Source organism: Mustela lutreola, chromosome 5, assembly GCF_030435805.1.
Source record: "Mustela lutreola isolate mMusLut2 chromosome 5, mMusLut2.pri, whole genome shotgun sequence".
Classification (NCBI taxonomy): domain Eukaryota; kingdom Metazoa; phylum Chordata; class Mammalia; order Carnivora; family Mustelidae; genus Mustela; species Mustela lutreola.
Window position 1 is genome coordinate 107,487,377 of NC_081294.1, and position 25,684 is coordinate 107,513,060.

At 39.6% G+C, this 25,684-nt stretch overlaps 1 protein-coding gene across 2 annotated transcripts in view; it reads left to right on the forward strand.

Moving 5' to 3' along the window:
* The window catches only part of RASGRF2 (Ras protein specific guanine nucleotide releasing factor 2), a 260,071-nt gene that overhangs the window by 90,916 nt on the left and 143,471 nt on the right, over window positions 1-25,684 (forward strand). For both annotated transcript variants that reach the window (XM_059175372.1, XM_059175374.1), the window contains exons 3-5: window positions 13,992-14,139; window positions 16,580-16,669; window positions 20,966-21,219. In XM_059175372.1, the coding sequence (XP_059031355.1) occupies window positions 13,992-14,139; window positions 16,580-16,669; window positions 20,966-21,219 (492 nt within the window). The remainder of the gene's footprint in view (window positions 1-13,991; window positions 14,140-16,579; window positions 16,670-20,965; window positions 21,220-25,684) is intronic.

Sequence of the window (25,684 nt, forward strand, 5' to 3'; positions counted from 1 at the left end):
GGAATTTTCTTTCCTTTTGCTTCTACAACGTCACTCATTCTTGATTCTTCTTCTACTCCTTCGATCATTTTGATGAAGTTCTAGAACATAGGTGAGATTTGGTGGGGTGAGGTTCAGAGCCGATGAACAAGAAAGAATTCTTGAGACATCTTTGGTACAAAATGGTGGTTTAACAAAATGGTGGTTTATTAAAGCAAGGGGACAGGACCCAAGGGCAGGAAGAGCTGTTGCCCCGGGGATGTAAGGAGTGGTCTATTCTATACTTGGAAGTTGGGGAGGGGTTAGGGATGGCGTAAGTCTCTAAGGAATTTTGGGAGCAAGGTTTCTAGGACCTTGAGGGGCTAGCTATTGTCTGGGGGAAAGGTTTTTCATTATGGTAATAAAACCTTCTTGTGAGACCCTTTAGATGTCTATCAGTGGGCCATATGCTTGGGAATGATTGTCAACTATCTTGGAGGTTTAGAGATAAAGTTTCCTAAAGGAATTGTTCAAGTAGCCTTCCAGGATCCTGGTCGAGGGTAAGGAGGTCGGTCAGGCTAGGATTGTACTTTGCCCTTATCCCAGCCTTAAGGTGGGGGTAGTTGAGTCCCTCGAGGAAAGTCACTCTACCTGTTTTAAGGGCTTGTCAGTAGGTAAGGAAATTTAATAATTTTTCTTCTGCCTCTGTTTCCCACATCAATTTCTTCTCCTCCTCTTTCACTGCCCCTTGTGTTCTATCTCTTTCTTTAATGTCATTGCTCTGGCCTTTGCACTTTTCTCTCCTCACCTGGCCTCCCCTGCCAAGGCTTCTGGCAGGTGCTGGAGTCACCCTTCCCTGGACTCTTGTGACACCGGATTCTGTGCCAGGTGCACCACGGGCCCTTTTCATTCAACACTCACACAGCCCATGAAGTCGGTGGTACCATCTCCACAGAGTCTGGGGTCTTAGAGGATGAAATAACCTCCTGAAGGCCGCTGGCCTACTAAGTGTCAAGGCTGACGTTCGAATCCAGGCCTGGCTAACCCCGGTGACCGTGTCCCTATCAGCGAGATGAACCACCTCTATTATGTGTAGAGTCATCTTTGTCTACTGGTGTATCTATATATCCTCTCCCCTTGGGTGCTCAGAGTTACGTGATACTTTAGAAGTCCAAAGCCAAACTCATATTTTTCTCCATGTCCCCTTCTTTGTACGGCGGTATAGTCTCCTGTACACATCCATTCAGTTACTCAAGCCGGCACCATCCTGCACCCTCTGCCCTCACAGCCCACTTCCATTCAGGTGCTTGGAGATTTGAGCCCTGGAACATCTGGTCTTTATTCCTCTCTGTGTCAGCGGTAGTTGCCTGGCTTACTGTGTAGCCCCCTCACCTGTCTCTCTTCGAAGTTTGCCTCGTAATCCCTCTTCCCCAGGGCACCAGAGTGCCCTTTCTGAAAAGAACATCTGCTCTTGGAAGAACTCCAGGGTCTCTCTTAGCTGTTTTGGTTATTATCTTCCATTTATTTCTTACTAGAGAAAATTTTAACCATACGGAAGGATAGAGAGAATCGTATAATGATTTTTCATGTTGCTTTTCAGAAAAAAAAAAGCCTATATTCATTCGACTGATACTCTTTCTATCCCCAAATTTGGGATTCAGTGATCCAGTCCCAGCGAGACCCATCCGGAGCGGACCTTTGTGAACCCCTCACACCACGCCGCCCCTGTGTCCTGGGTTGTAGCAGCTGTAGTACCACACCCAGGGATTCGAATGTGCTGGCACGGCCCCTTCAGTCTGATTAACAACCTTGTCCTTCAGGACTCAGCTCTCAATCATCTGCATCACCTTCCCTGGTCCTCTTCCTCCCCCTTCTAGAGAGGACCAACCATTCCCTTCTTGGGCTCCCACTGCAACCCCTTCTTTCTTTTCAAGTCCCTGCATATAATTGCATTGATTTGTTTATGTCTGTTTCTCTCTGTCAGCCTTCACTAGAAATCTGTACTGTTCACCTCTTATCTCCTGCTCCTGGCACAGTGACAAATTGCTTTTCAGAAATGTGTGTACCAATTTAATCTCCCTCCACTAGGACGTGAAAAAGCTGGAATCATTTTTTTAAACATCTGTATTATGTCATTGGGTGAAAAATGGTATTTTGGTGTAATGAGCATTTTCCTTATTAGGGAAACTATTTTTTGCTATTCTTAATATTTGTCAATGTTCTCTGTATGAATTGTCATCTCATGTCCACTGCTCATTTTTTCTGTTGGTGTCCTTCTTATCAGTTTATGAGCTCTGTGTATGATAAAGATATTACCTTCTTGTATTTGTTGTAAATTCCCTTGAATCATTTTTTTCATCTTGTTCTTATAATATGGCATTTTTTTGACAGAAAGAGTTTTTGAATTATAACCCAGTACAAATACTACTTTTGGTGGGGAGGTTGTTCTATTGCTTTAAAAAAAAAAGATATTTAAAAAACTGAGATATAATTCACATACCATAAAACCCACCATTTTAAATCATACAATTTAATGGGTTTTAGTATACTCACCAGGTTGTGTAAACATCACCATTATCTAATTCTAGAACATTTTTAATACCTGCAAAAAAAAACCCCTACCTGTTAACATTCACTCCCTACTCCCCATTTTCCCTACCCCTAGCCAACCGCTGACTTACCTTCTGTGTGTACGGATTTGTTCATTTTGGACATTTGTTTTTTAAGATTTTATTTATTTATTTGACAGAGAAAGAGAGAGCACAAGAAGGGGGAGTGGCAGACAGAGGGAGAATCAGGCTCCCTGCTGAGCAGGGAGCCCGACATAGGGTTCAGTCCCAGGACCCTAGGATCATGACCTAAGCCGAAGGCACATGCTTAACTGACTGAGCCACCCAGGAGCCACCATTTTGGACAAATCGTATAAATGGAATCATACAATCTTTTGTGTCTGGCTTTTTTTTCATTTACTACAATGTTAACAAACAGAGTTCATCCGTGCTGTAGTATAATCAGTCCCCTGTTCCTTTTTTTAATGGCAGAATACTATTCCATTATATGAGTATACCGCCTTTTGTTTGTCCATTCATCTGTTGGTGAACATTTGGATTACTTACATTTTTTGCTATTACTAACAATGCTGCTGTGAATACTCATGTATACATTTTTGTGGACATTTTGAGATCTCTTGGGTGTATCTTGGAGTTGAATTAATGCATCATATGTTAACTCTATGTTTAACTTTTTGAGGACATGCCAAACTAATTTTCCATAGTGGCCACATCATTTTACATTTCTACTAGCAGTTTGTGAGGGTTCTAATTTCTCCACATCCTCACCAACACCTGTTTCCATTGCTATTTTATTTAGAGTCCTTGTAGTAGAAATTGAATATGAGAACTTATAAATAAACCCCTTTAATCTATTTGGGTTCAATGAATATAGTTAGATATATACTCTCTCTAAAGAATTTTTTTGTGACCAAAAAGAGAATTTACCAATACTATTTATGCATATTTGTAAAGAAATAAAAGTGTCAGTGTTAGGAGAGAATCATCAATACAATTATGATATAAAACATTTTCTTTAGTTTTACAATATAGTACTGTTAAATATATTTGCTTTTAGAAGTAAGTAAGTAAGGGGCACCTGGGTGACTCAGTCATTAAGCATCTGCCTTCGGCTCACATCATGATCCCAGGGTTCTGAGATTGAGTCCTGCATTGGGTTCTCTGCTCGGTGGGAAGCCTGCTTCTCTCTCTGTCTCTGTTGTATTTCCTCTCACTGTGTCTCTCTGTCAAATAACGAAATAAAATCTTTTTTTTTTTTTTTAAAGATTTTATTTATTTATTTGACAGAGAGAAATCACAAGTAGATGGAGAGGCAGGCAGAGAGAGAGAGAGGGAAGCAGGCTCCCTGCTGAGCAGAGAGCCCGATGCGGGCCTCGATCCCAGGACCCTGAGATCATGACCTGAGCCGAAGGCAGCGGCTTAACCCACTGAGCCACCCAGGCGCCCCGAAATAAAATCTTTAAAAAAAAAAAAAAAAAGGAAGTAAGTCAGTGTTCCTTAAAATTTCTTTGTCCCCAAGTGATTATTTTACCATTATTGACTTTTTGTTATATTACCTTATAATAATATTTTCCTTGTTTTTTTTATATATTTAAAGTGTTTTGGAAAGGATTACTGACGACTTCCCATATGCCCCAAACTTAGATGGTAAAGTAGTAAAAGCCTAACTATGAAATGGAAAGAAAGAGCAATATTTAGAGTCTTTAAATTTTATTCCTCTTTTTGATCTAACAGAGATGTTTGAGTTTTCATTCATTGTAAAGGGGACAAAGTTAGGAGAAGAGTCTATTAGTAGAGTGAGAAGGGTTTAGTTGGGGGCATATAGATTAGAACCTCACCCTAACAGGACATCTAACAGATATTGATTAGCCAGTGAAGCAGAGCTGTCACGGTAAGAGGATTTGTGAGCCAGAAAAAGCGGATGACGATGTTCCTGTGGTGACCATGAGGAAAGCTGGGGATGCAGGGGGTCTTGCGTGGATGAGGGGCCTGCTGCCAGTGCTCACTGTTGTTTGGACGGGAACTGTACTGCTGCCGTCCAGGACTGGTTTTTCCCAGTTTCCAGAGACATCATGATGCTCCCGATAGGAGGAATGCTGATTCCAAAGAGTTTTCTCAGTAAAACTGAGTATAATCCTGGAGCTAGTGGGAGTTTTTCTTCAGCCAACTATAATATGAGTTTTCAGTTTAGGTTTTGTTACAGTTCTCATTATGTATAGCTCACTAGCATATCTATTTAGCATATTATATCCTTCCGTCTCATTGTAACTATCTACCTCTCCGTCCATCTGTGTATCTATCTATCTAATTAGCAACTACATCTTCAATCAGAGTAGCTAAGATGAGGTCCTGGCCCATCTAGCCATTTCTTGTGAAGTTAATACAATTTTTATTCTTCTGTAAAAATAATTAATGGCTATGATTTTATACTGCATTTCTCTGGGCTCTTGAGGATTCATACCATTGGAGTATTTCCTTTTCTCCCATATGGAATAGTGGTGTCTTGGTTTTGATTGTAAATATTACACATGAGTATTTTTACTTCCATATATATATATATACACACACACACACACACACACACACACACACACACCTCAAACTTACCATCTGTTGCTACTGGACACATGAATTTTGGCTTTCATCATGTCGATTTCCTGTGGCTTAATTTTATTTATTTCACTTGGCAGTGAAGAGACTACTTTTTTCCACTGGTGGAAGTTAAACTGAGTAACAACAAAAAAAAGTTAAACATAAAAAGAAATAATAAATAGATTAGGCAGAAATTCTTAAACTTGAGCAACTGGACAATTTAATCAGAACATATATTAGAAATACAGTAAAATAGAAATACCAACGCTCTGAAAGTTCTTACATCAAATGGAAGCATTTCAGTTGATTTGTCATAATCCATTTACTAGCGGGATGCATAAAGAAAGTTTTGTGAAGTAAAGTTGAGAAGATACCCTGGTAAGAATAATCAACTAGGGAGAACCAATTGAATGAATCAAATGACTTGAAAATTATGAGAAATGAAAATTATTATGTGAAGAAGAATAAAGCATGCAAAGTCGGTAATCTTAGATGACTTTTTTTTTCTTTTTTTTTTGTTAGGTGACTTTTTTTTCATTTGACAAGGACTTGTATTTGAATGACTGTCTTGTGCTAGACCTCATGCCAGGTGCTGAACTGATCTTTAACATTTTTGCCTAGATTATTGTGGAGCCTCCAGCTTCTCTGGTCTTCCACCCCCCACCTCTGTCTTTTCCCATTACAGCAGCCAGAGTGATCCTGCTAAAATGTCAGATCCTGCCATGCCTCTTGTCAAAGCTCTGGATCTCATTCATGGTGAAAACCTGAAACTTTATATTGGTGTACAGGGCCCACCTGCTTTAGAATCCTGTTCCCTCTACTGCCTCCAACTTATTCCCCTCTAGTAAGCTAACCACTCTGCCTTTCCTCAGGCAACCCAGGCCTGCGTCTACCACTGGGCTTTTGCACATGCTCTTCCCTCTCCCTGAAATATTCTTCCAACCAGCTAACCACATGACTCACATCTTCAGGTCATGACTCCAGTACCATCTTCTCAGGGAGACCCTTCCTCATACCCTTTGTAACCCCCACTTCCTCTCATACTCCCCGCCGCCATCCTGCTTTTTCCTTTAAGGTACTAATCACCAGGTAACATATTATGTATTTAAAATTTTTATTTTATTGTCTCTTGTTCCCTACCACAACGTAAACTCCGTGAGGGCACAGTTTTGTTTTTTTGTTTGTTTTCCCATTTTGTTTACTCCTGTATCCAGTGCTTTCAACAGTTTCTGGGTATATAAGAACAGTCAATGAATAGTGAATGAGAGAGTGAATTTGGAGTCACAGAAACATATAAAGAAAGTAATAGGGGTGCCTAGGTGGCTCAGTTCTTAACTGTCTGCCTTCAGCTCAGGTCATGATCCCGGCGTCCTGGGATCCAGCCCCCATCGGGATCCAGCCCGCATCGGGATCCTTGGCGGGAATCCTGTTTCTCCCTCTCCTACTGCCCCCACTTGTGTTCCCTCTCTCGTTGTCTCTCTCTCTCTCTGTCAAATAAATAAATAAAATCTTTAAACAAAAAAGTAATAAATCTTGCATAAGCCCACTCGTAGAGTAAGTAGCTGACATTAGTATTTGCGTATTTTCTTTTTGCCTCTTGATATTATAGAGATGCTGGAAAATGCAGAAAAGCATAAAAGAAGTAATTAAAAATCACCTGTAATTGCTCCAATAAATTACACTTACTTTAATCTCCTGGGGTTGTTCTTTTTTGTTAATTTATTAGTACGCCTTGAGTATGTCCCATTATGTTAACTATTTTTTTTAAAATATGACTTTAAGTGTCTTGTAGCATTCCATTGTAACTATGCCTCTATAACTATACCTCATTCCATTGTAACTATACGTCTACCATACTATATGCATCTATATTTAGATTATTTCAGTTTTCTTATACTGGTTTTAACAAATGAACTTCTTACTGTTTGATACGTCTTTGTGAAAGTCTCTGTTTATTTTCCTTAGGCTAGATTATTATAATTGCAATGATTGTGACAAGGGATATGAGCTTTTTAACCTGTGGTGATCGTGACTATGACTGTGATGCTGTCTGCTAGAATCTCGCACTCTGGTACAAAGGACCCATTTTTTCTTATCGTTGCCAGTGCAGATTATTATTGTTCCTAAAGCTCTTGACCAAACTTGATAAACAATTTTTACTTCTCTGATTAAGTAGGTCCTTCCCCGACTCTTTAGTAGTTGTCCATATATTATATTTTTATAAGATTATATTCTTATATATATTATATTCATATATTCTACAATGTCCTTAACTTCTTTATTTTTTTTAGATTTTTATTTATTTATTTGACAGAGAGAGGGATCACAAATAGGCAGAGAGGCAGGCAGAGAGAGAGGGGGAAGCAGGCTCCCTGCTGAGCAGAGAGCCAGATGTGGGGCTCGATCCCAGGACCCTGAGATCATGACCTGAGCCAAAGGCAGAGGTTTAACCCACTGAGCCACCCAGGTGCCCCTTAACTTCTTGATTTAATGATTTTAGGCCCTTTTATGGGCTCCCTATTATAAGGATGAAGAATTTATTTATTTTTTAAGAGAATATTTATTTACTTATTTGACAGAGATCACAAGTAGGCAGAGAGACAGGCAGAGAGAGAGGAGGAAGCAGGCTCCCTGCTGAGCAGAGAGCCAGATGTGGGGCTAGATCCCAGGACCCTGAGATCATGACCTGAGCCAAAGGCAGAGGCTTTAACCCACTGAGCCATTCAGGTGTCCCAAGATGAGGAATGTAAAACCTTTACAATACCTCTTACCTATTCTCCCTTTGTGCCCTCTATTTTTGTTACTTACATATTCTTGGCTTTTAAATTGGTTGAGCTTATGTCTTAAAATAATATGGGGCGCCTGGGTGGCTCAGTGGGTTAAGCCGCTGCCTTCGGCTCAGGTCATGATCTCAGGGTCCTGGGATTGAATCCCGCATCGGTCTCTCTGCTCAGCAGGGAGCCTGCTTCTCTCTCTCTCTGTCTCTCTGCCTACTTGTGATCTCTCTCTGTCAAATAAATAAAATAAAATCTTAAAAAAAATATATATAACTCTATTTATCAACTTTGAGCAGTGTGTATTGAATCTCTTCTGTGAAAGGTAAGTAAATTCAGATAGTTAATGTGTCTTTATTGTTCTTTCCACTAACCCTGAGATTTTATTCCTTTCATTATTATTTCTTCTCTATTTATAAGCTTTTAAAAACTTAACTTCCATTCCTTAATTTAATTCAGCCTCTGTTGAATCTGAAAGTCAAGAAATCAAAACAAAACCCAAAACCAATGAAGAACGCAAATAATTATAAGTCAAGTTTTAGAAATATGTACCAAAGATCAAAACTGGTGTTTGGGTCCACAAGTATAATCATATGCGATTGAATACTTGCTCCTTGAAAGAGAAGCTTGCTTACATTTACTTTTCATTTCTTTCTGGATCCTGTTGCTTCATCTGGCTGGTATTCTTGGATTCTGTGCTTTTATCTTTGTTTTTTGTTTTTTTTTTCGCTTGGAAAGCCTCCTCATAATTTTCCTCCTATAGTAGATGTGATTGCTAGTAAACTGTTTCTGTCTTGAACTGGTACCTGGTTGGTTGATGTTTGCCTGGATGTAGAAATTTAGGTTCAAAATACTTTTTCTTCAGTTCTTTACCGTGATCTAGCATCCCAGGCTACTGATGAGAAATATGTCATCTTGATTCCTGCTTTCTTTAGGTCAACTGTGATTTTTCTTTGGCAGCTTTTGTAATTTTTTTTTCTATCCGTAGATCTCTGATATTTTACCAGGGTGTTTCAGGGTATGAGATGTTTTTATTTATTCTCTCTGGCATTTGGATTATCCTTTCTATTTGGGCTGTGCTATGTTCAGTTAAGGGTCTATTTTTTCCCCTCTTAGAACTCCCATTAGGTAGATATCAATCCCTTGGACCTGTACTTAGTGTCGCTCAATCTTTCTTCCATAGCTCCAATGTCTTTGTAGTTTTTTAAAAGATTTGTTTCTTTATTTGGGGGAGAGAGAGAGAGAGAGAGAGTGAGCACATGAGCAGGAGGAAAGGCAGGAGGAGAGGAAAAGAGAGTCTTTTTTTTTTTTTTAAAGATTTTATTTATTTATTTGACAGAGAGAGATCACAAGTAGGCAGAGAGGCAGGCAGAGAGAGAGAGAGAGGAGGAAGCAGGCTCCCCACTGAGCAGAGAGCCTGATGCGGGACTCGATCCCAGGACCCTGAGATCATGACCTGAGCCGAAGGCAGCGGCTTAACCCACTGAGCCACCCAGGCGCCCGGAAAAGAGAGTCTTAAGTAGACTCTATGCTGAGTGTGGAGCCCAATGCAGGACTCAATTTCATGACCCTGAGATCACGACCTGAGCCAAAACCAAGAGCTGGATGCTTAACCGACTGTGCCACCCAGGCGGGCCATTCTCTGTGTTTTTGTTGTGGTTGTTGTTGTTCAGTGTTCTCTGTGTCTCTACCCACCTAGCTTAGTTTTCAGCCATGTCTGCTTTGTCAATGAGCTCATTCACTAACCTGTAAAATTTTAATAATCATTGTTTCCAAAAACTCTTCTTGTTATCTGGTTACTTCTTTTCTATAGCAGCCTCTTTTTGCCTCATGACTCTGGTATTCTTCCCTGTTTCTGTATAGATCATAAATCTCTATTGCTTGAATTCGGCTTGTTTCTTTAGTATCTATTCTGTTTGTTCGTTTGGGGCTGTATTTATCATGTATTGCAGTGTAACAGTTTACCCGACAGTGCTTAAAACAGTGAACAATTTATTGTCCTCCCAGTGTCTGTGGGTCAGGAATGCAAGCATGATTTAATTGGGTGCCTCTGCCTGAAGATCTCTCACAAGGCAACAGTCAAGGTGTGAACCAGGTCTGTGGTCTCATCTGAAGGCTCAAAAGAGGAAGGATTTTCTTCCAAGTTCACTCACATGATTGTTAGCTAGATTCGCTTCCTTGTTAGCCAGTTCCTCACTGGCTGTTGGCTCGAGGCCTCTCTCAGTGTCTGTCTATGTGGACCTCTCCATATAGCGGCTCACATCATGACACTGACTTCCTCAGAACAAACCACCAAGACAACAAGAGAAGGCAAGCAAGAGAAGCCAGAGTCTCCTTGTAAAATGATCTTGGAAGTGCTGTTCCATCACTTTTGCCATATTCTGTTCCTTGGAAGCGAGTCACCTAAGTCTAGCCCACACTCAGGAGGAAGGGGTTATGTAAGGACATGAATACCAGAAGGAAGGGATCATTAAGGGCTATCTTAAATGCTGCCTACTACAGAAGTCTTACTTTTGGGGGTTGTTGTTGTTGTTTTTCAAGTCTCTAGTGATCTTTGTTTCTAAGGAAAAGACTTTAGGGGTTATTGCAGGTAGCAGGCCTGGGTTTCCTCTGCATCTGTGTCACTTACATAGGCTTCCTTTTCAGTTATGTGGGCAGATAGTGTGGAGGCTGGCTGGAATTCCCTCTTGTGTAATTCCATGTCTTTTATGTGCATGGTTGGAACTTATGACTTGCTACTAGCCATTATTATATGGAAGACATGCTGAGATAGTCACTCCCTTGATTGGGTTACATTTTATGACAAAAGGGATTTTGCAAATAATTATGGTCCTAAATTAGTTCCTTTTGAGTTATACAAAAGGAAGATTTTCATGGGTGGGCCTGACTTAATCAGTGAGAAGCCCTCAAGGAAGGACTGCAGTCCTTGGGGTCAGAGATGCTCTCCTGATGGCCTTGAGGAAGCAAGCTGCATAAGTTCTGTACCTGCAAGAAAATGAATTTCCCAACAATTTAAATACTTGGAAATGGGTTCTTCCCTGATCAAGCCTCCACATGAGAATGCACCTTGAGTGACACCAAAATGGTTGGCTTATGAGACTCTGAGATGAGGATCCGGCTAAATAGCCTGGACCCCTGATGCACAGATACTACGAGATAATAAATAGATGTTATTTCGAACCAGGGAGTTTGTGGTCATTTGTTCACAATAGAAGAACAATAAATGTATTTCATTTCTTGTCCCTCATAGAGCTGATCCTTTTCTGGTTCTCCCTTGGTCAACAGTGGAGGCTTGGTGTAGATTCAAGCTCTGTTCTCTCTGTGACTTGCTTCCTCATTAGGAGTCTTCTCCACATCTAGCTTCCTCAGACAGAGGGCAGATCTTAGGCTGTGACTTGGGGGCGTGTCACTACTGCCAGTTGTACTTTTATTTCTTTACATTGGGAATTGGGAAGAGGAGAAGTGTAACTTGCAGATGTTGCAAAGTCACCTGTTTAATGAGAGACCCTAATGATCACCTCCTTACCTACTCCATTTCTTTGAATGTGTTGATTCCAAGCTTGTAGCTCTGGCCAACTTGGTGGGAGCCTTGCTTATGCAAGGTGCCTCCTTGTGTAGTTTCCTCTACTCTGCATTTCCCACTACTCTGATTCTACTCGGTTTTTCTCTTCACAGAATTTCTTATGACTTCTGATCTGTTGATGGCCTATTTTCCTGTTTTATAATCCTGTTATGGTTTCCTTCTTTAAACAGAAAATAATTTTCCTAGCACTTCAGTGGGGGCTTGGAAGCGAAGGGAGACAGATGTTGGTTATAAGTGTGCATGAACTCAGCTGCACAATCTGGACTTAATCAGTGAGAAGCCCTCACTGATTAGAAAAAAAAAAATACTCTTTTGCTATCTAACGCTGATTTAGTATATTTGTAATAAATTTGGCATATTTCTAATAAAATCAATGAGAAAGGGCAGAATTTTTATTATAATAACTACTTTTCTCATGTTCTATTCTTTTCTTCTTTTAAAGTTCCTTCATCTGTGTGAAGACTCTGCTCTTTTTTTTTCTTTTTTTTTAACCCTCTTCCCACTTACACTTACATAGCCTTTCTCTCTATTTTCTTACAGTGATTTCTTAGAACAAGTGACTTTAAAATATTGCTGACACTGTGTTTTTTTCTAATGCTAATAGCACACATGATGTAAGTGCTGAGGATGTTGAGATAATTGAACTAAAATTGTGATTTTAAAATTGTTTTAAGACTCTTTTAGTTCTAAGTAACACGAACCTACTTCAAACTAGTTTGGGTTACAGAGAATTTATTAGACAGAAATTATAATATTTTACTGAACCCAAGAGTAAAAATTATATTTGGATATCATGAGGGTGTGGAACCAGAAACTAGAAAGTTGATAGAAACCCAGATAATCATTACCTTTCTGTCTCTCTTATCTGTTTTCCTCAACATCTGCTTACTTTGTTTCTCAGCTGACTCACTTTGCTTCGTATGGGTATGGCCAAATATGGCTGCCCAACAATGGTAACCAGAGTTTCCAAGTTTATTAAATTTTTAAAAAAATATTTTATTTATTTACTTGAGAGAGATAGAGAGTGAGAGAGAGAACATGAGAGGGCAGAGGGTCAGAGAGAGAAGCAGACTCCCCACTGAGCAGAAAGCTGGATTCGGGACTCAATCCTGGGACTCCAGGATCATGACCTGAGCTGAAGGCAGTTGCTTAACCAGCTAAGCCACCCAGGCACCCTGCAGTTTCCAAGCTTATGTCATATTAGTTTAATCAAATAGATAAGAGACAGAATGCCAGATTCCAAGGAGAATGATGAATTGGTTTAGTTTGGGCCAGTTATCTCTTTTTAGACCAGTGCAATGTAGTCATGAAGAAAGATTTTTATGGTATAAACATGCTGCTATGGCCCAAGTTCTCAAAGAAGAGGCAAGAGATAAGTGAGCGCAAAATTGGGCAGATATCTCAAGAGATGTCTTCTTCAACATTCTTGTTTATATCCAGTGTGCTATTTCTTATTAGAAGTTTAGCTTGTGGTAAAGACTGTAAGCTGAGGGTCACACATAAATTGATTTGATCCCAGCCTTGCCACTGCTAGCTGTGTGACCTCTGTGAAGATTAAAATCTTTCTGTGTACAATTGGGATGATAAAGCCTATCTCCTGGGGTTGCTGGGAGGATGAAATGAGAATATATATGGTATATCCAAGCACTTAATAAATAGTAGTTATTAATTATTATTATTTTCAGATCATTTGGGAAATGGAGGAACATACATTTTACTACTTCAAAGGTTGTAAGAAGATCTAGAGGCAAAATTTCTGGTGCTACAGAATTACATAGTCAATAAAAATCTAAGAGAGAGTTTTGCCTTTACCACACTTGATCAAAGAAATGGATACAGGGGAGGCTGATGGTGTTAGGGCCCAAGAAACTATACTTATTTTTTGAATGAAATGTTTGCTTCTGTTGATTTTTGAAAGAGGTGGCAATGGTGTCATGATCCTAAAGAGAGCCAAGCAGGGCTGGTGATCAATGGAAGAGGCATCATAGTTTTTTCAAGTCAGTTCTTGTTCTGATGGTCTCTGCAGTCATTCCATTTGGTGGCTGGTCTATTCTGATTGGCTAGTGGCTTACCCAGTGAGATGTTTTTGAATATCATCCCCAGAAACCAAGTGTGTGCTATTAGTTCAAAGACTTCAGCTTTTGTTAAAGAAGATGCATCTTTTTCTTTATAAACAATAGATTTTTCTTTGCACTTTTCTGATGTATATGGTAAAATTGTGGGTGGCAGCCATTCATTAAATAAACTCTTAGTAAAGGATACGAAAAATGATAATGAACCAAATTCTGTATAGTTAACCAAACTCCTAGTTTAGTAAAGGATATGTAAAATGATGATTTGAATTCTTTATAGTTAAATGATACAAAATGTCAGCCCAAAGTTAATATTTACATAAAGGAGAGTTAGCCAACAATCTACATATATGGCTTCTTTTTAAAACATGATGTATGATGTTCTATATGAAATTGCAGTAGAAGAGTATCTCATTGACTAACTGTGTAATTTTCTCTTAAGTTATGCAGACATTTTGATTGAGAGGGAAGTGTTAATGCAGAAGTACATTCATCTAGTTCAGATCGTAGAGACAGAAAAAATTGCAGCTAACCAGCTCCGGCATCAACTTGAAGATCAAGACACAGAAATCGAAAGACTTAAATCAGAGGTACTTCCCAGTTAATAGATTCTTCCCCATTGTTTCACATTTATTGTCATCTCCTCATAATTACATAAGGCCTATCAGGGCAAGATTTTAATCCCAAACTTAGTTTCCTTTGGCGTCGGTATGTACATGGTCAGACTAGAGATCTATGCTAGGAAAGTATCCAGTCTGTTAGGGTTGAGTAAATATGCTACAACAAAATACCAGGCTAATATGCTGCTTTTTAATTATTTTGTGCTCCTGATGTCCTTCCTTTGATCAGATAACCAAGAGTTGATTTAATATGTAATTGTTTGTAGACTGAATATTGTAATAATGATAACTGTGAATCTATTATAGATTCAGTTACAATCCCAAATGCAACTAAGGAAGGAGCAGAAATGAAGTCTGAAAGACTTTGCTGCTTCTATATCTAAGGAGTCCAACTTTCTCCCCTCTAGAATTTTGAAAAACACGTTTGTGTTAAAGTATAAGACATTTTCTAGAGTACACTTTTTTTTTTTAAAGATTTTATTTATTTATTTGACAGAGAGAAATCACAAGTAGATGGAGAGGCAGGCAGAGAGAGAGAGAGGGAAGCAGGCTCCCCGCCGAGCAGAGAGCCCGATGCAGGACTCGATCCCAGGACCCTGAGATCACGACCCGAGCCGAAGGCAGCGGCTCAACCACTGAGCCACCCAGGCGCCCCTAGAGTACACTTTTTCCTGAATTTGTCCTTCCTGCCTCTCTCCACCTCCACTCTCCAGCCTCCAAAGGTGAACTTCTGGGGTCCTGCACCCCCAGATTGTGCGATTGTGCCAAGTAAGAACAGAAGATGGTCATGGCGTCAGCAGCCATGGCGGTGGGCCCGGGTGCTCCCGTGCTCACAAGGTGCCTCTGTCTCTGTATAGAAACCCGAGGGTACCTTTCCTTGCTGTCCCGTTATTCCTCGTGGAAAGCAGACGATAACTGGAGAACTGAAGAGGAATGTAGAAAACAAGATCCCCCCACCCCTTTCTAACTAGGGATGCATTAGCATTTTCTTTGCCTCAGAAGAATAGCACAGAATGAAACCTACCACTAATTGTATTCTATTGACAGAACAATTCAGGGTCCTCATTCTTGGTAACTTGCTTGTCACTTTTATAGTCACTGGAGAATGTTTTCCTCTTTGTTTCTTCACACCTTCCTCTAAGAAATACTCCGAATCCTGTGTGAGGTTTTCACCTCCTGCTGCCCGTGTACATCACCTCCAGTTCACAGAGCAAGGGTACACGCCGATTGTACCTGGGATCTGACTGCTTCTCCAGTGATAAGTTGCAGACTATGTTCACCATATCATTAGTGATGTTAACTTCCCAGTTGAACTCTGAAATCCGATATAGTGAAAACAACAAAGGCTATATCAGGCACTGTAATTTAAAACAAAATTATTGTGTTCTTTCTTTGCCACAGTAAGCTTAGAGCAGATGCGTGTCGGCTGAGTGAAAGAAGTTGGCATTTACTCCACAAGAGAGACTCAGTCAGCACCAAGCAGTGTTCCCCAGTCTTTATTTGTGCATACTTATCTGTCTTCACTGTGTTCTAATTTTAGTCTGGATATAGATTGCAGTCCCAGACTGTCAGTAGCAGGTATGTCTTGTGTGGTCAGTAGGCAGAAACAATAATTTATTTCTTACTCCTTTTATTTTCCCGCATTTCTGCCAGAAAATGGCAGAAATGTGTATTTGGTATTGGCGACAAAACGGAAAGATAGGTCAGAGGAATCAGTTATGACTCTTACTTTTTAAATGTCTGCTTGTAGTATGTCTGTACAGGTTCTTACCTTTATAAGAGCCTGCAGTTGAGAGGTAGTCTAGTGAATTTGATTACTAGGTGTTTTGGAGCAGCTGTCTGGTCTTGAATTTCCCCCACAGGCCACATAACCGAGCAGGAGATATAAAGAGATCCCAAGTTGTTTCAGTCATTTTTACCTTTTCACCTTTTCTTCGTTGGCTTGGATCAATCCCCAAACTCTGAAGTTTCTTTTGCAGTTACCATTTTCCCAAGGAATTTTGTGAATCTGCTGTACTGTGTATACCTGGAAGGCTACAGGCTGATTAAGGGAAGCAAGAGCTTTGACTTGAGTGTCATTGCATTTGGAGACCACAGGCCATTACTGGCATCAGACAAGATGGCGGCATGCCGCTCAGCTCCTGTGAAGGCCTTGGCCTAGTCCTCCCTGGCCTGAGTTCACACTTTCCACAGTCACTTCTTAGGAGCGATTTGTTAGCAACATAACTAGATAGGTTTGTGGTGAAGTTCTTGCTTCCCCTGCCTTAGCACCAAAGGAATAAAAGTTGGATAAAAAAACGAAAGTTTCCTGGGGATCTCATAAGCTACCTTGTAGGTATAACCTCCTAGGAGTGAATGGCTATAAGCCAGTATTTCTCAGATCACAAAATGGACCAATTCTGTGTTCTAGATTGTCGCTCTTAACAAAACCAAGGAACGAATGCGGCCTTACCAAAGCAATCAAGAAGATGAGGACCCAGACATCAAGAAGATTAAAAAGGTAGTATTTGGGGTTGGGGGGGCGTTCTGGCTTTGGGCAAGCATGGTGATCTGTCCTGTAGTGTTGTCTTTGCCACCCTGTCTCTGAACTTGGTGTATCTGTTCTAATGGCTCTCAGACTTGCCCTTCAGACTGATCTGGGAATGGCTACTTTGGAAAAGTTTCAGCTCGAGATTTTTTTTCCTGGTTCTGGGAATCCCCTTTTGGACTCTGTGGGAGGGTTGCCAAAACCAGACATTAAGATAGTAGTGTTCTCAAGCTGGGTTAAGTAAGTGCTATTGAACCTCCTAAATTTGTGCTGCTTTCATATTTGAGGGGAATATCTTTTAAATGACATTTAAAAATATTTCTTTTAGATTTAGATTTCAGTGCTTATTTAGAAAGGATTTTTGTGAACATGTGAGAAGATTGACTAAACACATCTGCTCAGATTTCTGTTTTATTATTGTTGTTCCTTTCTTGCTTAACATCCACATAATCAGCAGATCTTTCTGCCTCACTGTCATATATTACTGTACAACTTTTGCAGTTAACCAGACCCTGGTACTAACTCCGTTCTACCGTGTTTGATTTTATGACATCTAAGTTTTGAATTCCGTAATCTTTATACTCTTATAAACCATCTACTCAGCTTTGTTAACATTGTGTGAAGAGCTTCACACTTCAAGAACTTTCTTTAGATACACATCTTTAGATCTTTATTTCATCTTAAATTTTTTCATATTCCTGTTTTCCAACAAGATCAGGCACATTCCAGGTGGTCTGGCCATAGAACCTTATTCCTGTTTTCCGTGCTACATAATTATTCCCCTTAAATTGTAGCAAAACTTCAAATATTGCTCAGAGTTTGAAATAGAAATGCTTCTTGGAACTAAATTGCAATGTTTTCAGTTTTTAAGCACTAAAAAGTGAAATAACACCATTTCCTTCTGGAATTAAAAAAAAATTATTTAAGATTTTATTTATTTATTTGATACACACAGAGAGAGAGAGAGCGAGAGCGCACAAGCAGGGGGAGTGAGAGAGGGAAAAACAGTCTCCCCACTGAGCAGAGAGCCCAATGCAGGGCTTGATCCCCAAACCGTGAGATCATAACCTGAGCCAAAGTCAGATGTTTAATCAACTGAGCCACCCAGGTGCCCCAGAACTTAAAAGTTTTTAAATTGAATTTGGTTTATGTTATTTTGATACAAGATTGATGCTATTGCATCAATAGCATCTTTTCATAGTATGAAGTTTTGTATAAAGAAAGATATCAGTAAAATACAAATTCCAGTTCTTTCTTTCTTTTTTTTTTTTGTAGAAACCGGTCTTTTAGTAAGTAAGTAAACCAGCCTTTGCTTAGCAGGCAATACCTGACTAAGGAAATATCTTATTTGACCAAAGTTTCGATTAAGTTTTTTTTTTTTTTAATAATATTTCTTTAAAAATGTATTTATTTGACAGAGGGAGAGAGCGAGCATAAGGAGGCAGAGAGGCAGGCAGAGAGAGGGAGGAAGCAGGCTCCCTGTCAAGCAGAGAGCCCAATGTGGGGCTGGATCCCAGGACCCTGAGATCATGACCCGAGCCAAAGGCAGAGGCCTAACCCACTGAGCCACCCAGGCACCCGATTAAGTTGTTTTTTGAAAATGCTTCTGTTAAATGGAATAATACTGATGAATGCTTTTTACATTTTCTGCCTTCTAATATTCAATAGAAGCAATTAAAAAATTACTTTTGAGCTTGTTAAGTAGGTTTGGAAATAATTCTGTTGTCTTTTATGTCCCAAACAACTTAATGTCTGTATGGAAAAGAGTGTTTCAAATGAATTAGATTTCCTATTCTGATCTTGCCAAATAGCAACACAATATTTTATCTTCAGGGAACCAAAATTGGATTTTATTTAATTACAGAGAAACTTCCTGTTAGAATTTTCCAAATAATGTGCCTATACCTTCCCCACATAATTCTGTTAAAATGTGATTAATTTTTATTGTTGGAAGGGTGGCAACTAATGAATGCTTGCGTGAAGTTTGACAGTATGATGACAACATTGGTAGGTAAAGGAGAGAATTTTAAACATTGCAAAAGAAGAGTGGTTGTTTAAACACATGATAATTTAGGTCATATGGGTGAAACAGTGGGGAAAAAATAGGAAGTGTAACAATGTGTTGAACAGATAATAGTGATACTAAAAGGAGATTAGGGTGCGCCTGGGTGGCTCAGTCGGTTAAGCAACTGCCTTCAGCTCAGGTAATGATCCCGGGGTGCCAGGATTGAGCCCCTTGTCAGGCTCTCTGCTCAGCGGGGAGTCTGCCTCTTTCTCTCCCTCTCCCTCTATGCTCTCCCCCTGCAAATAAATAAAAATAAAATCTTAAAAAAATTGTTTAAAAAATAAAAGGAGATTTGGTAATGATTTAATGCTTTCAGTTATATGTGGATTTGCAATCTGCTTTGTTGTTGAATCTGCCACTTAGATATCACCACCCTAATAAATTACCATAATGTGATATATATATATATATCACAATGTGATAAATTTATCATAATAAATTATCATAAATATTTTTATATTTGGAAAGGACTTCAGATTGTTTTAGTCCATTATTTTATAGGTGAGACAATAGAAGACAAGAGTTCAGAGTTACCCAGTAGGTTAGTGCAGAGCCTTGGGTTAAGGCATGTCTGGTTAGCACCCGGCATTTACCTGGACACTAGAAAGATGTTCAGTAAATACTTGTTGGCTAACATACACAGGCCAGTGCACTTTCTCAGGTTTGTCTGTTATTTTTCAAATCAAACTCAGATCAATGTTAGAGGCTATTGTGTTATCTACAGAATTGATTTTTACATATATTTCACATTTCTTCTCACAAAATAATCACCACTGCAAATCATTAACATGTGTTTTTTTCCCTATGTAGCTAAGAGAATCCTTGCAGTTAACAAAAAGCAGGTAAAAGAATGCCAAGTCTGATTGCATCTTTCCTGTGTGACTTACCACGAAATTTAGTTACTTGTCTATAAATAGAAGGGGTCAGACGAGCTGAGGCTAACACTTATTTTCTAAGCTTACTAAAAAAAAACCCTCAACAACAACAAATCAAATAGCCTGATTTAAAAATGGGCAAAGGACTTGAATAGCCATTTCTCCAAAGATGAAATGCTATGCACATGATCTTTGGGGAAGTCATATACACAAGAAAAGCTGCTCACTATCACCCAGCATCAGAGAAACACAAATCAAAACCACAGTGCAGTGTCACCTCACACCCATTAGGATGACTTCCGTCAAAAAACTGGAACATAAGTGTTGATGAGGATGTTGAGAAATTAGAACCTTTGTGCCCTCATGGTGGTATGGTGAAGTGGTTCAACTTCTATGGAAAGCAGTATGGTCATTCCTCAAAAAATTAAAAATAGAACTATTACAGTGATGCAGCATTCCTGCTTCTGGGTATACAGCCGGAAGGATTGAGTGCAGGATCCTGAGGAGATATTTGCATACCATGATCACTGAGGAACAATTCACAAGAACCAAGAGGTGGAAGCAACACCCATGTCTATCAGCAGATGAATGGAAAAACAGAATGTACATATGGTGGAATACTGTTCAGCCTGAAACGGGGAGGAAATCCTGGTTCATGGTACAGCATGGATGAACCTTGAGGACATTACACTAAATGGAATTAACCAGTCACAGGAAGATAGATACTATGTGACTCCACTTATGTGAGCTATCTAAAGTGGTTAAGTTCACAGAAACAGAAAGCTGAATGGTGGGTGCCAGGGGCCGAGGGAAGGGAGTAGTGGGGAGTTGTTTTTCAATAGGTATAGTGTCACTTTTGTGGGATAGAGAAGTCCTGGAAATCTGTTGTACAGCAGTGTGAAATACTTAATGCTGCTGAACTAGACACTTAAAAATGGTTAGGATGGTAAATTTTAAGTTATGTGCCTTTTCACCACAATTAAATTTTTTTAAAAATATCTGCGTTTATATTGTTAAAGAATACACCTTTAAGTTCTTTCTTTATTAAAAAGTTAATAACTGTATATGTAATATTATCCTATTCTGGTGTCCATACAGGGAGTCCTAAAGAGCTTATGGAAGAAACTTGCAAAGTTGAGAAAAAATATTATCTTTAAATCCTATTTTTTCCTGCTATGTGAAAAAGCCTGCCATTATTTGTTCTAGTGATGGACCATTAATGCACTAATGAAAAAGTGGTGCTTTTTGTGGCACGGGATGGAAACCCTTACTGACAGGCTTACCAAAGACAGTCTTGCCGCTCCCTGAGATCTTTCTGCTGTTCTGTAGGTTCAGAGCTTCATGAGAGGATGGTTGTGTAGAAGGAAATGGAAGACTATTGTGCAGGATTACATTTGTTCTCCTCATGCTGAAAGTATGAGGAAGAGAAACCAGATTGTGTTCACCATGGTTGAAGCCGAGTCAGAGTATGTTCACCAGCTCTACATCCTGGTCAATGGCTTCCTCCGGCCCCTGAGAATGGCGGCCAGCTCCAAGAAACCTCCCATCAGCCATGATGATGTCAGCAGCATTTTTCTCAACAGGTTTGTCTTGGCATGAATCAAAAAGTCATGTGAAAAAAAATTTCTATTCCTTAAAAGAAGTTTTACTTTACTCTTAAAAGAATAGGTATTATAAATTCAACTTCGAGAGTGTATGATACTGAAAATAAGAAAGCTGTCATTTGTGTTTCATTATTTGCCCAAATTTACATGTCTTTATCTTGAATCATGGCATCTAGTTTTCTGGTTTTTTTCTTTATTTGACATGTATTTTCTTGTCATTGTGTGGGTGTGTTTTTTGGGAATGATAATCTGCTTCATAAACTGAGGGAAGTGAAGTGAGTAATGGGTCTTTACATTTAATTTATACAGACGTACTTTAGAAAGAACAATAACTAACAGAGAACCCAAGAATCTGTAGTGAATTTATTTCTACATATTATACACTACATATAGTGTCCTTGCTGCTGAGGATTCATCAGTGAGCAAAGCAAAAATCCTTGCCTTCATGGAGCTTAAATTGTGATGTGGGAAGAGACATAATGAATAGTGAATAAGTAAAGAAGTGAATAGTGAATAAGTGAAATGTAGTATATTATGTGGTGATGAGTGTTGTGATAAAAAATCAAGAGGAGAGGAGAAGGGAGAAAGGGGGTGCCTGGGTGTTTTATGTAAAATTTAGTAATTTATTTATTTTTGAATACATAATACATTTACATTGTGCAAAATTCAAACAACACGAAAACATCAAATAACTCTTACTCTGTCTCTGCCCAGCACATATACCCCACTTTTTGTTTTTAACCATTTTCATTAGTTTCTTATATACCTCTCTAGTGTTTCTTGGTGTATATCCAATCAGATATGAATATAGAGTATTAGCTTTTCCCCCTTCTTACACAAAGTCAATGAATTTTAACATGTAGTTGCCTTTTTCACTTAACGGTATATTCTGGACATCTTCTCATATTGACATCTAAAGAGCTTTCTATTTTATAAAAAATCACTACATTGTTTTACATTATATGAATGTGCCATAGTTTTTCTCTAGCCAGCCTTTGGAAAGGCCTCAGAGATAAGTTGATATTTGAATAAAGACTTGAGGTTGATGGGGAAGCAAGCCATTGGGCTATCTGGGTGAAGAGTGACACAGAGGAGGAGACAACCTGTACAAAGGCCTGAAGCTGGGGCAGACCTGGCTTGCTTGATTGACCAACTGCCCAAGGTCCATGTGGATGAAAAGTGGTAACATTGGACATTGTAAAGATGTTTGTTTTTACTGTAAATAAGATGGGCAGATACTGGTAGCATTTTGAGGAGAGAAGTAGCATCATATAACTTATGTTTTAAAATCTCACTCTGGTTTCTCTGTTGGGAATCAAGCACAGGGAAATCAGTTTGGTGGCTATTTCAATAAACCAGGTGAGAGATGACTGTAGCAGGGAGGCCTGTTAGGTGGCTATCCCAACAATATAGGCGAAGGGTGATTGTAATGGAGGCCGTGATAAATGGTTGGATTCTGGGTATATTTTTAAATAGAGCCAATGAAATTTCCTGATGAGTTTGATGTGGGGTTTTGAGCAAGGTCCAAGGTTTTTGGGCTGAACAACTAGAAGCATAGAGTTAACTACTCACTAAATGGAGAACACTGAGGTATAAACAGGGTTAGGGGGAAAGATAAAGAAATTTTAGTCTCAGACCTCTCAAGCATGAGAGGCTTTTAGCCATCCAGATGGAGAAATCAAGTGAACAGAGATTGGATATCAGTCTGGAGTTCAGGGAAGGAGTTTGGGCTGGAGATACAGATTTGGGGGTCCAATAGCATATAAAGAGTATTTAAAGCTGTTGGTCTGCATGAGAGTACCAAGGGAGTAAGCACAGATGAATGAAGGAAGAGGAACAAGGACTGAGCTTTGGGATAGTCCAACATTTAGAGATTAAGAAGATGAGGAACCAGCAGAAGAGAGTGAAGAGGGTAAGTTAGGGTTGTAGAATGAAACCCGGCAGAAGGGGTTGTCCCGGAAACCAAGGCAAGAGAGGGCTATGTCAAAAAGGTCAAATAAAATGATAACTGAGAACTGGCCGTGGGTTTAACACTGAACTTTTTGGTAACTTTGATGAGGGGCCAAAGACTCATTGGAGGGGACTTAAGAGATAATGGGGGGAAGGATAATAATTGGAGAGAGTTGGTATAAAAAACTCAGTGTTGCTGTAGAGAGGAGCCAGTAAACAAGATGTTTCTTGGCGGTAAATTTAAAAGTATAAACAAGTGTGTTTGTGTTTCAAGATGGGATAAAAATTACACTGAGAGCAAGTGGGCAATGATATAGGAGAGAGGGAGAAATTTCTGGAGCAATAAGCTTGCATAGACATAAGTGGATAGAACATGGTGTTCAAGTCAAGTTGAGAGCACAGAGAAGAAGAGAATAGTACCTTGACACATATGCCATTAGGAAGCAAGGATATGTGGTCATGGTGCTAATAGAAGGAAAGTGCTGGGGTTAGATAAGAGAGAAAAGGTGTAAAATAATGCAGTATAATTGCTAGGCAGCTGGAAGAGCCTACATTGCTCTGTTAGGCTGGTGGTCATAACTTTGCAGTGAGACTAGTCAGGTAAATGGCACTCTGCTCATGACGTTGGCAGACCACCGCATTGGTCTTAGGTCACCTCTGGGGATTGGTTTCCATTGGATTGCCTGATCTGCCATCTGGAAGGCCAGGCTTGTCATATTGTTTAAAATTCAGATTCAGGATGTGCTGTGCCACTTCTTGGAAGGCAAGGCTATCAGCTCTTCACACAGTTAGTAATTGTTTACTATCCCTCGTCCTTAATGGGCATTTGAAGAGGTACGTTTTTATTTTTTTTATTTATTTGTTTTTAAGATCTGTGTTTTTATTTTTCCACTTTTTTTTTTTTTTGCTTTTAAAGAAGTTTTTACTTTTAATTCAAGCTAACATACTGAAGACGTATGTTTTTAAAGCAGAGGCTTGCTTATAGGGTGTTGTCATTGCTGCTATTTAACTGGATTCCTTTCCTTACCTTTAAGTGGAAGGTAAAGGCTTCCAGTTATGGCAGGTCTTTTTTTTTAAATTTCTTTTTTTTTTTTTTAAGATTTTTAAAAATTTATTTATGAGCGAGAGAGTGAGCAAATGGGGGGAGGCACAGGGTGAGGGACAAGCAGACTCTGCAGGTGCAGAGCCTGATGAGGGGCTCGATCTCGTGACCCTGAGATCATGACCTGAGCTGAAACCAAGAGTCTGATGCTCAACCAACTGAGCCACTCTGATGGCCCGTTTTTTTTGAATTTCAGCAAAGTTTATACTTAAAAAAAAAACCAACAAAAAACCTCCCTATCTACGTGCAGGATTGTTTCATCTCTTTTCTAATCACCCAGGTATCAAAATATGAAAGTAGATATATCAGTTACATACATTTTCAATGTAGGAAGGTGAAGCCCCTCTCAGAGTGGAGGGAGTTCACTGCTTACAGAAGTTTTTGGAGAAGCTGGAGGAGTCACGTCAGGGAGCTGTCCCTGGAGCTTTGAGTTCAAGGGCATAGCACCGTATACCTGCTTCAGCGGTTAGCAGAGTACAGCCACCACCATTGCCACCATATCTGCCTCTCAGGTCCAGGAAGCTGTTGCCTAGAAACGAGGACAGTGAAGCTGGGTGCTGGAATGGCTTCTAAAACACGCACATCTCCACGACTGATTTTCAGCAACAGGAAGGTCTCCTCTGCTCCTGCTTTCCATGCCTTACCAAGTGCATCTGTTCGGTGCAAATGGTGGAACTGAACCTCTATCCAGAACCGCCTTTACAAGGGAGGCTGGGGAGCACAGCTTTAGCTCTCCATCCTGTTCACCTAGAGGGAGGACGGAATGGAGGTTAAAGGCTAATAAACCCGGCAATTGCACTACTGGGTATTTACCCCAAAGATAGAGATTCAGCGAAAAGAAGGGCCATAAGTACCCCAATGTTCATAGCAGTGCCTACAATTGCCAAACTGTGGAAAGAGCCAAGATGCCCTTCAACAGACGAATGGATAAAGAAGATATGGCCCAAATATACAATGGAGTATTATGCCTCCATCAGAAAGGATGAATACCCAACTTTTATATCAGCATGGACGGGACTGGAGGGACTATGCTGAGTGAAATAGGTCAAGCAGAGAAAGTCAATTATCATATAGTTTTCACTTATTTGTGAAACATAAGGAATAGCATGGAGGACATTAGAAGAAGGATAAAATGAAAGGGGAGAAATCGGAGTGGGATACAAACTGTGAGAGACTATGGACTCCAGGAAATAAATGGAGGGTTTTAGAAGGGAGAGGGGTTGGGGGTAGGATGAGCATGGTGATGGATTGCATGGAGCACTGGGTGTTATATGCAAATGATGAATCAAGGAACCTACATCAGAAACTAATGATATACTATATGGTGACTAACATACACAATTAAAAAAAAAAAAAAAGACCTAATATATACAATACCCACCAAACTAGTTT